At 48.9% G+C, this 17,149-nt stretch overlaps 1 protein-coding gene across 3 annotated transcripts in view; it reads right to left on the reverse strand.

Annotated features, from left to right (window-relative positions):
- Positions 1 to 1,899: 1,899 nt before the first annotated feature.
- Positions 1,900 to 17,149, reverse strand: part of HIP1 (huntingtin interacting protein 1) — a 154,438-nt gene continuing 139,188 nt past the window's right edge. For 2 of the 3 annotated variants that reach the window (XR_008992192.1, XR_008992193.1), the window contains exons 23-32: positions 12,981 to 13,091; positions 12,199 to 12,257; positions 11,740 to 11,833; positions 10,530 to 10,630; positions 10,163 to 10,268; positions 9,293 to 9,416; positions 8,846 to 8,907; positions 6,384 to 6,492; positions 5,564 to 5,667; positions 1,900 to 5,270 (exon numbers count right to left, since the gene is read on the reverse strand). Coding sequence is in view for 1 of the 3 variants with exons in the window: in XM_036887297.2 (XP_036743192.2) it covers positions 5,615 to 5,667; positions 6,384 to 6,492; positions 8,846 to 8,907; positions 9,293 to 9,416; positions 10,163 to 10,268; positions 10,530 to 10,630; positions 11,740 to 11,833; positions 12,199 to 12,257; positions 12,981 to 13,091 (819 nt within the window). In the remaining 2 variants the exon portion in view is untranslated. The remainder of the gene's footprint in view (positions 5,271 to 5,563; positions 5,668 to 6,383; positions 6,493 to 8,845; positions 8,908 to 9,292; positions 9,417 to 10,162; positions 10,269 to 10,529; positions 10,631 to 11,739; positions 11,834 to 12,198; positions 12,258 to 12,980; positions 13,092 to 17,149) is intronic. The other variant, XM_036887297.2, reaches the window with a different exon arrangement.

Genomic DNA, 17,149 nt, shown 5'->3' on the forward strand with positions numbered 1-17,149 from the left:
TGATCTGCTTCTGCCTGTTTGTCCACTCCTCTTGTACTACTCTGGGCTCCATATACTCAGCTATACCGGCTATTCAGTCCCTTTGGTGTCCCAACACAGGGCTTTTGCACATGCAGCTCCTTCTACTGGGAGTGAGCTTTCCCTCCATTCTTGCCTTAACACTGCATGATCTACATCTTACTTCAGTTACTGCCTTATCAAGGAAGCTTCTCTATAACCTCCCTTCTATGCTCAGAGCACTCTTGTGCTCTGTTACTGCATGTACTCCGGTTGTACTTACACACGTGTCTTTTTGATTAATTTTCCTATTTATGTCCCTCAGTGGCCTGTAATCTCCAGAAGGGCGGGTGCACGTGTTTTGTCTCTCCCATGTTCCCAGTACCAATACAGTAGACACGTGATAACAAACGATGTGAATACAACTTTTGAGGACAGGGAACAGAAAGCCTACATCTTTGCAAATTTCAGCTCCTGCATGAGGAATGGATGCATAAAATGTGGTGACTAAGAATGCAGTGTAAAGAGAATTCACTCACTCAAGGACTAGTGGACACTGGGTAACATGCTAGAGATTGAGGACAACCATGGTGAGCAAAATGAAAACTCGGTGGCTTTAAATCCCAGTGGCACAGTGTGAGTCCGTTTATACTGTCTGCATAAACTCTAGCTCCTTCCCTGCTTTAATAGCATGTTGGTATCATTCAAGTGGCATGATTTCATGATTCCTTTTAACTCTACACTGGGCAGAGTGACAAGTTAACCAGGCTGCCTTTCCAGAACTGGGGCCTAGCACAGGATTCTAAGACCCCTCAGGTGTGAGTACCCAAACCTCTGAGCATCTGGTCAAGGCGATATACAGGGAGCAGGGGTTTGGAAAGAGTGTCATGGGCTGGAACTCCCCTGGGAGGGGAGAGAGGCTCTGCATGGATGACACTGCTGGGCCCAGGCCAGATCCAGGCCCCAGAAGGCACTTCAAAGCAGGGAGCCCATTTGCCCAAGTATTCTTCCTGACTCTCTGGAGCCGTTTCACACGTTATCTCCAGAAGTGACCTGCAAGAGAGCTGGGGCCAAAACCTGTCCATGCTGTCAGTGGGGCTTCAAATGGAGCACGTTTGTTTCTGCATTGCGGCCAGGTGCAGAAAACCCAGCCACAGGCTGGTGCTGTCTTCTGTACTTACTTAGATCATCTTCCCACTGGGCAGTTTCAACACTATTTTTTCTTTTCCTGGTTCTTTGACCTCCTCTGCCATAGGCTCCAGCTTCTCATTACTTGCTCCATGCTTCCCTTACTTGATGAGTCACTGGGCAATTCTCCTGCTTCCTTATCCTGGGTCTTGCCCACCTCCCTCCCTCCCTTGTAGCTTTCCTTGGCTTAACATGTTAAGCTGCAATCCTGCTGGGGAAAGGTTGCCATTCTGTCAACTCCCTCTGCAAATTCTCTGGTAGCTGTGACTGGCTTGCTCTGAATCCCCTTGATAGGCAGCTTCTGTCCCTAAGCAGAATTCATTCCACCTAGTTTTAAGGTGGCAGGTTCCTTTTGCATCTTAAGGATGGAGAAGGGTGTATTCATAGCCTGAGACCCCAGGTTTTATGCAGACCTGGCCTTCTAGATGAACTACAGTATTGACCACTCTGGCGCTATTCGTTTCATCAGTCCCCAGGACAGGACAGTGTACAGAAGACAGAACATGTTTAAGGGAGGACATACTAGTTTCTCTAAGCAGCAAAGGAAATGTGGTAGCACTTGTACGCCTCATAAAATGTCCTGTTTTTAAGACGTATTCCCAGAGGTACTGAGCTGAAGTGGATTTGATGAACCCTAGGATATAAATGCAGGCTTTTCGCTGGAAATCAGACCTTAAGACCACTTTGGTTGGTCCATTATACCACTATTCTCCATTGCCAGGCTGAAATATTTATTTGAAAAATTGAAAACACAGATGCAATGTATTATACAAAGAAAGGTAACCTTAATAAAAGTATTGTTGGAAGGAAACAAAAGCCAGTGGCTATCTGCCCTGGGAAGGTAGGCACTCTGGAAAATGAAAGTCATTTACAGGACCTATTCTAATGGAACGTCAGGGAAAAAGTTAAAAATAGAAGAAAAATAAATCCAACCCCATCCCTGCAAACCTAAATGTGAGAGTTTGTTGTAAGTTTGAGACAACTGTGTTATCACCAGGTATATTGGAACCCCCTCTGGTTTGTCCCTATGAGTAGTAATCTCAGCTTAATTTAGGGCCTTCAAACCTGAGGTAGTTGAGGGTTGCCTGAAAGACATGTCTGGCAGGTATCTACTCTCAGAATTGGACCAAACAGCACCTATCCGATTATTTCAAGGTGCTTTGGCTGCTGTGGTGGGAGGCAGTGCATCACGGTGGGCTGCTGACCCTGCACTTGGTATGGACCTGGGAGACGAAGGGCTGGAGCAGCAGCCAGCCAGCCCATTTGCCGTATCCGGCCCGTGGTGGTGGTAGTCTGTGCGACAGGTGTGCAGTCTCTGGAGGCCTGAGGATGCAGAGAGGGCAAAGCCAGTCTGGTTGGAAGGCCAATGCCAGGATCGAAGAAGGCTTTCATTGGCAGGCAGGACCTCCAGAGACTTGAAAGGTGGTGGAAGATAGCAAGAACTTGACCAGGTACTAAAGACCAGGGTAAGCAGAACCAGTAGATGCCTCTAGATTCAGGAGCTGGCCAAGAAGTGAGCACTTCCCAGCTGCAAGCTTGGAGCCAGCTCAGCTCTTCCTCGGTGAGAAGCTGAGGCAAGCCCACCTGGGTGACATGCAATGGTGACCCCCTGGTACCCGGTGTGAATCATGGTGTCTGACGTGGCAGCTCAAACACTTCCAGAAAGGATGCTCTGAAAAAGGTCTGGTTCCTCCAGCCGCTGGGTTAGGGGCTCATATTCACACGGGATCCTAGGGACCGGTTGTGCACAGCAGGATCAGCAAGCAGCATGAATTGCAGTCTAACTTAAGATCCTTGCTGAGATATAAAATAACCCCTCAAAGTTAAGTACTTTGTTCTATTTTTTCCTTACTATGTACACACCTATTCTTATTCTAGAGGTATTAGCACTTTGTACTACAAAATTTAATAACCAGTGTGAGTAGTTTAACCTCTCGTCAATCCTATGCCGTTGTTGTCCTGCTTTGCTGTGACCTGTTTACACTGGCCCTGAGACTTCAGTCACTACTGATGCTCAGTGACAAATTTAATGTGAGCACTTCCTAGGTACAAACAGGTGGAAGCTCAGCAGCTTTTAAGGCTGTGAGGTTCATTTCTAGCCTTAGGATGGGATTCCTGTTTCAATCAAGGTATTTCCACACCAAATACCACACTCATTTTTTACTTTGGCTAGAGGATAGACTAGCTTCCACTCTGAGCAATGATGAAAGTAATGCACGACAGCTGACAGGTATTTCCTCATGTAAGGCTGAATTACCCCATGCTCCCCACTTAAGTGCGTCCTTAACTGCTTTATTACTCAGGCTAAGTCCACAAAGGTTTTAAAAATTACCATGGCTTCATTTTAGAGGGAGTATTATTCAGAGAATCCTAATGTGGCCCAATATACTAGACTTCCTCCACTACATTGGTAATTTGGAGCCAGACAGTTTGAAGGGCTGAGACCCTGGAAGTGAGGACTGGCCAGCTCTGGAAATGTTCACTCACACTGAGAACAAGCCAATGGGCTTAACTGGCACAACTGGGCCAGGCTTGCCACACACCATGCCTTGGATATAACAATGCAGAGGACAAGGCGGTATTAACATAGGAGCACTCTATTCCCAGTGCTGACCTCTCGTAAGCCCCGCAGGGAGATCACACATCTGAGTCTCTGTCATCTGAGCTAATGGGAGACCGTTTTTTTGAGAGCCCTACTTAGAAAACTGAGAGGGAGTTGGGGGGTGTTTAGGAAGGAGGGGAGTGAGTGAGTCACAGTGATCAAACATGAGTCTCACGACCTGCCCTGTATCAACTTGGCAATATTTGCGACAGGTCCTGGGAGGTGAGTGTTGGCTACTACCTGTCAGTTGCTACAGAGAGGAAGGAAGACGCTGTTTGTCTGAGATTGGAAGGTCACTTAAATGCTGGGGCCAGTGGGAGGCAGAGCAGTGCTGTCCAGCCAGGCTGCCTGTCTCCAGGAGGCTGTTGACACGCCCCATCCTCATCCCACCCCAGGGCAGTGAGGGCCGGGGACATGCGTCCTCCTTTCTCCCTGACCCAGAAGCTCCAGGGAACCTGCCTGCTCAGGGATCCATGCCAGGGGCAGACGGGACATCTTGGCCTTGTCTCTGATTCTCGGACACGGTCATGCCATGGCAGCCACAAGAACCTTACCACACTCATACCTGAAATCTGACTGCTCCAAGCGTCTTTCTGTAGGCTGCTGCTGCTGCTCAGCAGAGGTTAGCAATAAATATTAAAGGTGCCAAATAAGCACAGGGTTCTTTCCTGCTGGGAGCAAGTCTGCCTGACTTGGGAACTATGTTCTTCAGATTCAAGAGGATGCCGAGGCAGGCATTTGGAGAAAGGAATTGGAAACCTCTCACATGATTGCGCTTGGGGCCCTGCCTGGGTCTGAAAGGAGGTGGCTAATGTGAGGTGGCAGGGAAAACCCACCCCGGCGGTGGGGAGAAGGATGGCTCCTCTCACTAGCACACTCAAGCATGTGACAAGGTTTTTCAGGCTGGTCACAAGGAGTTCCCAAGAAACGTGTCTCCTGAAGACCTGGGCACCCCTCAATCCCCCGCCTCTGTAGCTGTCGCTCGTGAAGGTGGGCAGAGGCTTTCGGCTGGGTTCCAGCTTTAGGAGGGAAAGGCACTCACTCTGCTTCTGCCTTGGAGAGTGTGGCCCGGCAGCCCTGCCCCACCCTGGGCAGTGGCCTCACTGCCCCTCACTCGCTCAGCAGGACGCTTGGCACGGAGGCTGATGTGGAGCACCAAGGTGACGCCTGAGCAGCACCACTGCTGCTGACTGCTGCAGTTAGGGGCCCCCAAGAGCTCAGGGCCCCAGGGGTGCTCCCTGCAGGAGAGTTGGCTAGATGAGTGCAACTTGGAAAAGAAGAAAAGCCAAAAAATCCAACCGACCACCGTGAGAAGCAGTGGGAATCCATGGAACTGCCAGAAGAGGGGGTGTTGCCTTGGTATTCTCAGCCAGGACACTCCTACTTCCTTCTGACTGTGGGCAGATTCAGGGTGGTGGCCTGGTTTGGAGTCCGCAAGCCCTCTGATGCTCACAAGTTTGTGCAAATGATGAAACTGAGAAGACTAAGAAGAGAAAGAAAAGAAAAGGCTTAAGCTGGTCCTCCTGCAGGCTCTCAGCAAGGATGCTGTCTGCAGCCCAAACCACAGGCAGGATGGGAGGGTGGGCCTCCCTGCAGGGGTGGCCCTGGGCCAGCCTGGACACTAGGAGGCTGGTAGACCACACAGATCATGGGTGACACAATGGGGTCACTGTGGAGACAGGTTTTTGGAAGGCCACGCAGGCCCTCGGCCCCAACGATGGCGTGGCTGCTATGGGGACCTCAGGGGTCCAGCCTGTGGCTGGGGGAATAACATACACACACGGATGGACAAGGCTTTACACTGCTGCGTGGGCCATTGCCGTGCCTCTATTCTTTCTCAGTTACCGCTTCTTGCAGTGTAGGTGGAGATGCTTCTGTTCCTAAAAGGCAATAATTCATTTCATAGCGCTTCACCTACACATGCCTTCACTGGACCCACAGTAAGTGTCACCATGATAGGCTCGAAAACACGTCATACTCATAACCATCTAGTCCCTGAGTTAGGTGTCCAGGAACGATGGGGAGGCACTTGCAGGTGGTTCCCAGAGCTGGTCAAGTCCAACGGGAGTCAGCTATCTCGTGATCAAGGTGACTTTTGGACGTGCAAAAAACAGCACTCAGAACCAGGTGACTAAGAGCCTCCGGCTGGCGGGCTGAACTTGACCCCACTCCACTGCATTTCCAGCTCCTGGCCCTTTCTATCTGCCAGCCTTTGTTGCCCATTGCTGGCTCTGGGCAGTCAGAACCTTGTAATTCACTTGCCCTGTTTGTTGGGTCCTCACTGACCAGTCATGCATTCACTGTCCGGTTCTGTGCTGGCCAGAAACTAGCCCCTGGGGAGCAAAGCAGACTCACTGGGCCTGGAAGGGCAAGGCAGTGAGGGAGTAACCAGCCCACTGGTCAATGTTAAGGTCTCGAAAGGTGACAAGAGCTTTCAATTCACCACAATTTATGCCAGTTTTGGGCTTGAATGTGATTTACAGTGGAAGAGAAACACACTGAGTAGAGCCAGGGAGGCAGCCTGCGTGCTGGGAGGGGCGGGCCCTCCTCCCTCAGTACCCCCCGTGGCAGCCAGGCTGCGCTGCAGACAGGTTACCTTCTTCCCAGCCCTCGGCAACCCTGGCCAGCTCGTAGTGCTTTTTCCGAAGCTCTCCCAGTTTCTGCCGCTCCTTCTGCAACTCGTTTTCCAGCTCCAGCACCCTGACCTGTGGGGAAGTGCAATTTCCTTCTGAGTGGCGATCCGAGAACAGTCTTACTTAAGAGACTGAATTCCCCTCTCCATGCCCCAGTTCTCTCCTCCATACTGTTTGTTGCTACCACAGTTTGCAACTTTGTCTCTGCTCTCATTTCTCCATCCACTTACGTTTTCTCACTGGAACCCTCCCCTGGGAATGAGTGATGCTTTATGGTCCAAATGCCTGAGTGGGAGAGGGCAGGTCTCTTGGTCTCTGATCAGTCACTACCTGCAAACCTACCCCTAATGCGCAGCCTACCCGCGTGGGTTGTTCCCACCTACTTGTAACCCATCTCCTCTGATCCCACTTCCCTGGAGTTCAGGCGGAGCCTGAATGGCTGGTTCTGGTATCTCCAAGGGGCCATTATTGTACAGGAAAGGCCCAATCTTACCAGGGGAAGTGTTGGTTCATGGCTGTCCCTATTCCTCGTGAATTCTCATTATTTTATTAACTTACTTATTAATTTAAGAAATATTCATGGAGCACCCATCATGTGCTTTAGGCTCTTATGGGTGCTGGAGGCACAATGGTGCACAGACAGATGACGTCTCTGCTTACCTTTTTTGGGGGGAAAGAGACAAACTAACAAACAAGGGAAGATCAGACTGTTAAGAAAATGACAGGGTTGGTGTGATAAAGGCTAAGGGTGGTCAGCAAAGGCTACTCTCGGGAATTAACTTCTGTGCTGAAGGCTAAGTGGAAAAGAGATCAGCTGTTCAGAGAACTGGGGCAGGATGCTCCAGGCAGAGGAAACAGCAAGAGCAGGGGCTGCAGGGCAGGGATGAGCTCGAGGTGTTGGGGGAGCAGAAAGAAGTCCTGTGGCTGGCATGTGGGAGGGCGAGGGTCGTGAGACGAGGTTGCAGAAGCAGGAGGGTCATTTTATCCTGAGCCCACAGGCAGGGGGTCAGGAGTTTGGGTGCTATTCTGAGTGCCAATGGAAGCCACTGGAAGATTTTAAGAGGGAAGTGACATTCTGTCACTTATGCTTTTAAAACATAAAGGAAATGAACAAACTCTTGAAGGCAAGCATGGAAGCGACAGACCCAGTTAGGGTCTTTCTTTAGGGGACTAAGTCCCTTTCTTTGCTTTTAGACTTTTTATTATGGAAAATATAGAACATACACAGTGGGACAGAGATATGTACAGTGGGCCCTGCCATGTGCCTACCGCCTAGTTCCACCAACTGCCAGCTCCTGGCTGGACTCATCTCCGCCATACTGCCTGTCCTTCCCTCCCACCACCCTGGCCCCACCACAGGTTTGTTTTGAAGCAGATTCTCGCCTATGTTACAGTTAAGCTGCTTTGACAGCAATTCAGGAGAGAAACGGTGGTGCCTTAAACTAGGTTGGGAGACGGAAAAAAATGGAAAGCTTAAGGCAATGTTTGGAGATTTGGAGTTGACAGGACTTGCTGGTGGATGGGATGAAGGAGATGAGGGAAAAGAAGGCACCCAGGTTCAGGGTGGGGAGGGGGTGGTGGTGCCGCTTACTGAGGTGGAGAAAACTCAGAGAGGGACGGATTGGGAGAGAGGGAAGCCGAAGGACCTGTTTTGGATACATTGAGTTCGAGATATTTACTGAGCATCAAATGGAGAAAGAAGTAGGCAGCAGGACAAGTACAGAGCTCAAGGAGACGATTGGGGCTGGCAAAGAGAAGTTGGTGTTTATCAGAATGTACGTGGTGTCTGAGGTCAAGAGGACTGGAAGAGCAGGAGGGCGTTGGTACAGAAGCCTCAGGGTGAACTGTTCCTTCAGCATCACATGGAAAGTTGGCCGCAAGACTTTCCCTGAAGGTGGTGGGACCCATCTCCAGACTTTAACAGTCTCTATCTGGACTTTAACCCCAAAACTGACAATTAGTAATTCTAGAACAAGGACATCAGGTGTTTTTCAGGATCCCACTGATTCCTACTTTCATGGCATAACTTACTGAACAACAGAGAGAAATGGCTTCATCACCTTTGATGGGTTAACAGTGAATCGGTGATTTTTCTTAACTAAAGGTTATATACAAATAATTTTATATCAGAAGTTTAAAAAAACTGCCAGTAGTAAGATTCCCAACTACTAGTTTATGGTCGGCTAGGAGAGCCCTGACCACACTAGAGGGACCCCAGCCCAAGAGTTCAGGCCTGACCACTACTCCTCATCTTTCTCCACTGCCCTGGTTCTTCCAACGTCCCTTAGGTTCATTCCTGGGCTAATACACACACCTGTGTCCATTTCCCCCAAGTCTCTCTCTGTGGAGTCTCTCCATGTGAGTAAGATTTGGGTTGACATCATAGGCAATAGAGGCTGACTAGACTGAGAGATGGGGCTCCTACCTGGGAATCCATCTCCTGGCGTTTGATCTGCATCAGCGTCATGCTGGAGAAGTCCATACTGTCTGCAAGGATGGAGATAAGGTCTTGTCAAATGACACCCCTGGATGACTCTCACTTGCTGAAATGCATGGGTTGCCACTTACTGCCAACTGGTGACAGTGACTGAGGGATGGAGAGGTAGGAAGGGGCAGTGACATGGTACTGAGCATCAGACCTCTCAAGGACAATGGCCTTAGGGTCACTTCTTTGAAGTCAGAGGAACAGCTAAATGGAAAATCTACCTAAGGCCTGTCACTACAGCGATCTGAGCAGTACACTGATATGACGCCCCACCTTCTGAGAGAATGAGAATGAAGGTAAGAAGATGGACAATAGAACTGTGGGAAATTGGGATCCTGTAGAATGTAAAGTACGGGTAACAAGGATGCACAAGAAGAGCATCACTACCTGTTTCCTCGATCTGTGACTTGCCGGAAATAGTCGAGGCCACAACAGCGGCAGTGGCCTGGCTCACCCCCCGAGAGGCCTGCTGCAGCCGGGCCAGGTTCAGGCTGTCCTTATCAGCTTTCACCTGCCGGGACCAAGCAGATTTAGGTTCTCACAACAGAGAAGCAAGGACTGGATCACATTAAGTCGGTCTGATGGCTTTTGATAAATATATGTCATCTGCTGTGGTCAATAATCAACGTCTTAAAAATTGCTGCCTATGAGGTCAACTCCAAGCGTTATCTCTGACACAGAGAATTATTCCCTGCTCATCTGCCTGATGGCCTCTAACTCTAGTTTTATCAGTTATTGTGATTAATTGCTCCAGTTGTGGAAAACAATTTGGGACAACACTAAGTAAGGAAAATAAAGAATACTCCGCAGGGTGCTATAAAACTCACAGAAGGATTTTGGTGCCAAGCTTTGTATTAGGATTAGTTGGGGCGATGGTTCCAATTTGGAGACCCTTGAGGAGAGGGAGACACTGGCTCTGGAACCTCAGAGCCAAGCCAGGAAACAGCTTACCGCACCGACACTTCCCATTTATGAGTGCAAATCAGACTGCAAACCAGAAGTCAGCATGGCTGGGACCCTGAGGCCACTTGTAGTAAAAGTGAGGAGAGCCAAGAGGAGCCCATGTGGCGGGCTGGGTAGGGGGGCTCTGTGCTGATAGATAAGAAGCTTTTAGAGGAGGGTATTTTATCTTGGGGCCCAAACTACCTGGACCCTGGATAAAGAATCTGTTCTTGGGACCCAGCTCCAGGTCCAAGTACTTTCCAAGCTGGCCAGACCTTATGGTGTTTGGGGGCACCCAGGATGGACCCTACCTACCTTGGATGCAGCCACAAGCTGGGCTGTGCTAGCAGCGATTTCGTGGGAACACACCATGAGCTCCTCAAACTTCCCTCTGCCTTGTACCACCATATCGGCTGCATCCCTGAGAACCAGGAAAGGACAAGGTGGGTTATGTCACTGACAGGTGTGAACCTTGTGGTCCCACCTGCAGGCCACCCCCACCACCCTGGCTGGATGGTGTGCACAGCACTGCCCAGGGAGACCCAGGCTCCCTTTTCAACCTCTAGTTGTATTGGCTTCCCTATCCACCGTTCATTTCTAGGGGGCAGAATTCTCTCCCCTTAGTTATTCTCTGGGTCAGCCGACGGAATGTGCAGTGGGGGCAAGGGCCTGGCAGACTTACACCATGACAGTGGCCCCCCAGCCCACCGCTTTGGAGGCTGAGATGAGTCCTTCTGTCCATCGTGAATTCTTGGCATAGAACTCTTTAGGAGATGCTGTACCCTAGGGGAGTGAAAAATTGTAACAGCTGCCTTTTACTGAGCACCAACTATGTGCCAGGTGCTTTCATATGTATCACCCCAGTCTTCACATAACCCTGAGAGGTAAGCATTATGACTTACATTTTACAGATGAGGAAAGTAAGACTGAGAGGAGCAAAAATAGTTTTCCCAAGATCACGTAGGAAATAAGTGGAGCAAATCCTAGGCTTTTCTGACTCCAAAGCCTGTAGTGATTTTACATATCACAGTATTTCGACATTGTATATATAAGAATATATATACATATATACGCATCCATATGAATATTTGAGTAACTTATGATCTGAGGAGAGTCTAGCCTCTCTCCATGATATGCCAAAAGAAAATACATGGTGAGTAAAAAAAATTATTTCTGCTTGGGATTTTAAAGTATTTTATGCTTTGGAAGTGTCTGATAATCTGATTATCTACAGACACTGCTTGCTCAGTCTCTGCTTTGGGGCTAGCTAGAGCACCTCCCCTCCCTCTCAGAGCGGTGAAAAGCACCCAGCAAAGCAGGCAGGGCTTGGGTCCCATAGGATGCTTTCCAGGTGCGTGAGCCCTGCCCTGGACCTCTGTGTGCTCAGCTGCAGCGGCACACAGGGACGTGAGAAAGGGCAAGGTGACCAGGACACCAGTGCAAGAAGCCGAAGTGATGATGTCAGCAGGTGGCGGAGGCAGAGCCTGTCTGCCAGCGACTGTGAGTGACTGCGGCTGGGAGCAGGCACCTCCTGGAAAGCCAGTGCGGGTCTGCTCCTCTGACCTGCCCAGGTTTTACAAGCCACTCCCTCCACTCAGGGTGTAGACTTGCGAAGCACACTGGGTTTCCACAGTCAGTTCCAGCGCATCAGCCTGGGTGGACGAGCCTGTGGCTGGAGGCTCTCTGGGGACCTGGTAATGCCCTACTTCTCCCCATGGCATCTGCTGCCACCCACGGGAGTGGCAGCTGCCCCTCAGGTGGACGCAGGACGAGACGGCTGCCTGCAGGGATTCCACTGAATGCGGACGAGAGCAGCGAGGAGACCAGCCTTGTGGGGAACCAGCAGTTGTCACCGATGCCTGTCTCCCTCCACGGGCCTCCCCGATGCTCACCCGGCCACTCTCCACAATTTCTCGCTGGAGGTCCTTAGAGGCCACAATCAGGACCTGAATAGCTTGCATCAGGCTGGTGCAGGAACCAAGGATCCTGCAAAACAAAAACAAAAACAGGTCAGGCAGAAGACTGTTCGCTGACTCATTCCCAAACACGGGCCGCCCTGGAATGGGAGTGAAGGCAGGGAATCTGGCGGTGGAGACGCACTGAAGGAACGGCAATGAGCACGGAGACCGACTTTGCTCCCCCTAAGCGACAGTTAGGGGAAGTCACGGGCTTCCTTTCCCCCATAACGCCGCAGCACCACCGTCACTTCAATGTCGTTACTGACAGGTACACAGCCTCAGACCTGTGCCTGCCAATGTTCCATGCTAATAATTAGTACAATTAGTGTAATTAAGCCCACACAGGGAAGACTGATCCTCATCACCTCTGTGCCACATGCTGCTCAGACTGACCTCTCGTTCACCTCCAATTTGACTCCCGTGTCTCCAGCTCGGGATTTGCTGAGCATCTCCTGTTGAAAAGAAGCAGGTTTCTCAGTAACGCAATGAGTCTGGAGAATGCATTGGCATCCTACTATGCTTTGTGTCCTACATTCTGTGGTGGCTGAGAAACCCAAATCTAAAAGTGCCCTCCATCTACATTCCTGCGAGAGTCAGGGGTGGGATGCAGCCACGGCAGGTTGGCTCTACTGTCAGTGTGCGTGCTGGCATCCTGGGGCCCAGGCTGACATGCACAGAGCTCTGAGAACTCTGGCAAAGTGGGCACAACATGTGACCTTCCCAGTGGTGCCCACTGAGCTTTTTGCTCAGACGGTCATTACCTTGGAGTGCCTGGCGCTGAGATGAATGTATATCACCTCATCTAAGTCTTAAAACATCCCTCCAATGTAGGTTATTTATATGCCACCCCACAGAAGTGGAATCTGAATCTCAGCAAGGTTAAGGCAACTTATTGGAAGGCTTGTAGACAACTAGCAAGTGGTTCATCTGGAACCCGAGCAGAGGATGGCCTGTCACCAAAGTATGGGATTCTTGAGGAAGCTGCTCGCCTCCCCGTGGTGGGACTTTCTCATTTCCTATACCCCAGAGATCCTGGTGGGTCTCGGTTCGGGTTTGTTTAGAGGGGGCCACTGTAGCCTTACTGAACAACTGAGACACACCCCCATGGAGAGTGCTGCCAAAGGGCAGTGCCAAGAGCCTCCCTCCTTGGAGGCCTCCTGCAGACACCTGCATACCTCTATCCTGGTGGTAGCAGCCTCAATGGCAGCTGAAGTGGCTGCCATCTCCTTGTCTACCAGGTCCCCCAGCTCCTCCTGTTTGATGTCCAGGCCTCTGGGCAGGAGCTCCTGTGAACAGCACCACAAAGGCTGAGATGACCCTTTGACTTCCTCTCTGTTTTGCTGAAGCAGACCTGTTACCCTCAGATGAGAGCAGAAGGTAGGGGAGACCCACCATGGACCATGGAACACACTTCTACAAGCTATAGAGGGGAGTCCCTCCCAGGCCTCACCTAGAACATTCCACACTGTGAACTCTGGGTTCTCACGCTCCAACCCCTCTACTTGCACTCAGAACCTACCTCCTTCTAGAGAACATTCCTGCCTAGCCCCATGAGGCCATGCAGCTGCAGCCACTCAGGCCCTGACCCCACAGATGCAGAGTATCAATTTGGTGCTTGGGAGGTATTTTAAAAACACCTTCAAATGTGGATGATGTCTTCCAACCAGACAGGCTGCCCCTCAGTTAACCGCTTCCACAGCAATTGTAGGAGACAGATACTAACCCTGTTCTACAGATGGGAGGCCAAGGCCCGGAGAGGTCAGATGTCTTGACCACAGTTACTCTGCTAATAAACAGCAGAGCAGGGATTCGAACTCAGGTCTGACAGTAAAGCCCATTATTTAAAAATTATGTGTTATACATTCAAGAGTGTAAAACAGATAGGAATGCTTTAAAGAATATGAACAATGACCCACATTGTCCTCTACCACCCAACTTGAGGAATAGCTTAAGAAACATTATCAGTACCTTTGAAACCTTCTTTGAATTCTGCCTGTATTTCATCTCCCTTCCTGCCTGCTCCCCACCTCCACATAAACACAGAATAAAGGAAAATGCTTACCATATCTTTTTTTTTCTTTCTAACTCCATTATGAATGCATTCTTGAACAATGTTACATTTGCATGCTTTGATATTTATATAAAAGGAATCATATTGTAAGTATTTTTCAATGGCTTGTTTTTTCACTCAGCCTTCTGTGAGATTTGTCCTCTATCCTAATAATTCTATTCCTAGGCATATACCCTAAAGAAACTCTCACATCTGAAGATATGTACAAGAATGACCATTGTAGCACATCCATAATATCCCCAAAGTGCATTAGCAGGAGAACAGATTATACATTGAGGCGTAGTCACCCACTGGAATACTACAGAGCAGTGAAAAATGAAAGCATCCACATGGAGGAATTGCACACACAGAATGTTGGAAAAGTGAGCTGTATATATATGAAAGTCTGTTACACATAGAACTAACAATACATTACTTAGGAGGGAGAGAAAGGATATAGTCTTTCCATTACTTTCCAGAACTGATTAAACATTCTATATATAATGTCCATATTCCCACTTATAAAATCTGTGCTGGGAGGAGAAGCCAAGATGGTGGCGTGAGTAGGGCAGCAGAAATCTCCTCCCAAAACCATATATATTTTTGAAAATACAACAAATACAACCAATCCTAAAAGAGAGACCAGAAGATACAGGACAACAGCCAGACTACATCTATACCTGCAAGAACTCAGATCCTCATGAAGAGGGTAAGATACAAGCCATGGCCCAGTGGGACCTGAGGGCGCCTCATCTCAGCTCCCCAGCGGGAGGGAAGGAGTCAGAGTGGGGAGGGAGAGGGAGCCCAGGACTGCTAAACACCCAGCCCTAGTCATCTGCACCAGGAGTGCAGACACACAGTGCGTGATGTGCTGGACATTAGGGAAACGGAACAGTAACTTCTGCAAACGGGTCCCCGCAGCCAGCACCCCTGGGACAAAAGAAAAGTGAGTGTTTTTTGAAAGTCTTAAAGGGACAGAGGCCTCATGGCTGAATGGAAGCGTCCCGGCACACTCAGCCCAGCAGCTGGGAATCCCAGGAAACTCCAGGCACGCTAACCCCCTGGGAGGCAGTGCAGCTCTGAAGCCCCTCACAGTGATAAACAGCCTCCTGTCCATTCCCTCTGGCATGACCTCACCACAGCAGGGGAGCAGCCTGAGAGCAGCTGCACCCACAGCAGGCATCCGGGCCAGACTCAGAGGCCCTGCCGGTGCGCAGCAGCCCAGTACAGACAGAGAAAGCCGGGACAAGGCGCGAAAGGTTGCCGTTCTCGCAGGAGAGCACACCAGGTGTGCCTGCCCTTCCCCGCAGGGCTCTGGGCTGCCCCGATGGCTGCCGTGCCCGCGGCAGCTCAGGAAATAAAACCGGAAGCTGCTCCCTGTGTGCGGGTAACCGGCAGAGGCAGCGAGGAGGGCAAGGTGAAGGAAGGGATGTTCTTCTCCCAGCAAACATACGTGCCAACTGCCCACAACTACCTCTATAGCCACAAAAAAGGCAGAAGAATTTGATCCAGTCCAGAATCACCCAGACAACCCCTGAGAAGGAGCCTGGGGAGAAAGATTTAACCAATCTCCCTGAAAAAGAATTCAAAATAAAGGTCATAACCATGCTGATGGACTTGCAGAGAAATATGCAAGAGCTAAAGGATCAAGTTACGAGGGAGAATACAGAAATAAAACAATCTCTGGAAGGACTTAAGAGCAGACTGGATGAGGTGCAAAAGGCCATTAATGGAATAGAAATCAGAGAACAGGAACACAGAGAAGCTGACGCAGAGAGAGATAAAAGGATCTCCAGGAATGAAAGAATATTAAGAGAATTGTGTGACCAATCCAAATGGAACAATATTGGCATCACAGGGGTACCAGAAGAAGAAGAAGAGAGATAAAGGGATAGAAAGTGTCTTTGAAGAAATAATTGCTGAAAACTTCCCCAAACTGGGGGAGAAATAGTCTCTCAAAACATGGAGGCCCACAGAACTCCCAACAGAAGGAATCCAAGGAGGACAACATCAAGACACATAATAACTAAAATGGCAAAGATCAAGGACAAGGACAGAGTATTAAAGGCAGCCAGAGAGAGAAAAAAGGTCATCTACAAAGGAAAACCCATCAGGCTATCATCAGACTTCTTAACAGAAACCTTACAGGCCAGAAGAGAATGGCATGATGTATTTAATGCAATGAGACAGAAGGGCCTTGAACCAAGAATACTGTTTTCAGCACAATTAACATTTAAATATGAAGGAGGGATTAAACAATTCCCAGACAAGCAAAAGTTGAGGGAATTTGCCTCCCACAAACATCACCTCTACAGGGTATTTTAGAGGGACTGCTCTAGGTGGGAGCACTAAGGCTAAACAGATGTCACCAGAGAAAATAAAATCACAGCAAAGAAAGCAGACCAACCAAATAATAACTAAAGGCAAAAAATAAAATCAACTACTCACAAAAGCAGTCAAAGGAAACACAAAAGAACACAGAATAAAACACCTAACATAAAGAATGGAGGAGGAATAAGAAGGGAGAGAAATAAAGAATCATTAGACTGTGTTCATAATAGCTTAATAACAGAGTTAAGTTAGATGGTTAGATAGTAAAGAAGCTAACCTTGAACCTTTGGTAACTACAAACTTAAAGCCTGCAATGGCAATAAGTAAATATCTTTCAATAATCACCCTAAATGTAAATGGACTGAATGCACCAATAAAAACACACAGAGTAATAGAACGGACCCATCCATATGCTGCTTACAGGAGACTCACCTCAAACCCAAAGACATGCACAGACTTAAAGTCAAGGGATGGAAAAAGATATTTCATGCAAACAACAAAGAGAAGAAAGCAGGTGTTGCAATTCTGGTATCAGACAAAACAGACTTCAAAACAAAGAAAGTAACAAGAGATGAAGAAGGATATTACATAATGATAAAGGGCTCAGTCTAACAAGAGAATATAACCATCATAAATATATATGCACCCAACACAGGAGCACCAACATATGTGAAACAAATACTAACAGAATTAAGGGAGGAAATAGAATGCAATGCATGTATTTTAGGAGACTTCAACACACCACTCACTCCAAAGGACAGATCCACCAGACAGAAAATAAATAAGGACACAGAGGCACTGAACAACACACTAGACCAGATGGACCTAACAGACATCTACAAGCAGCAGGATACACATTCTTCTCAAGTGCACGTGGAACATTTTCCAGAACAGACTACATACAAGGGCACAAAAAGAGCCTCAGTAAATTCAAGAAGATTGAAATTCTACCAACCAACTTCT

Source organism: Manis pentadactyla, chromosome 10, assembly GCF_030020395.1.
Source record: "Manis pentadactyla isolate mManPen7 chromosome 10, mManPen7.hap1, whole genome shotgun sequence".
NCBI classification, from domain to species: domain Eukaryota; kingdom Metazoa; phylum Chordata; class Mammalia; order Pholidota; family Manidae; genus Manis; species Manis pentadactyla.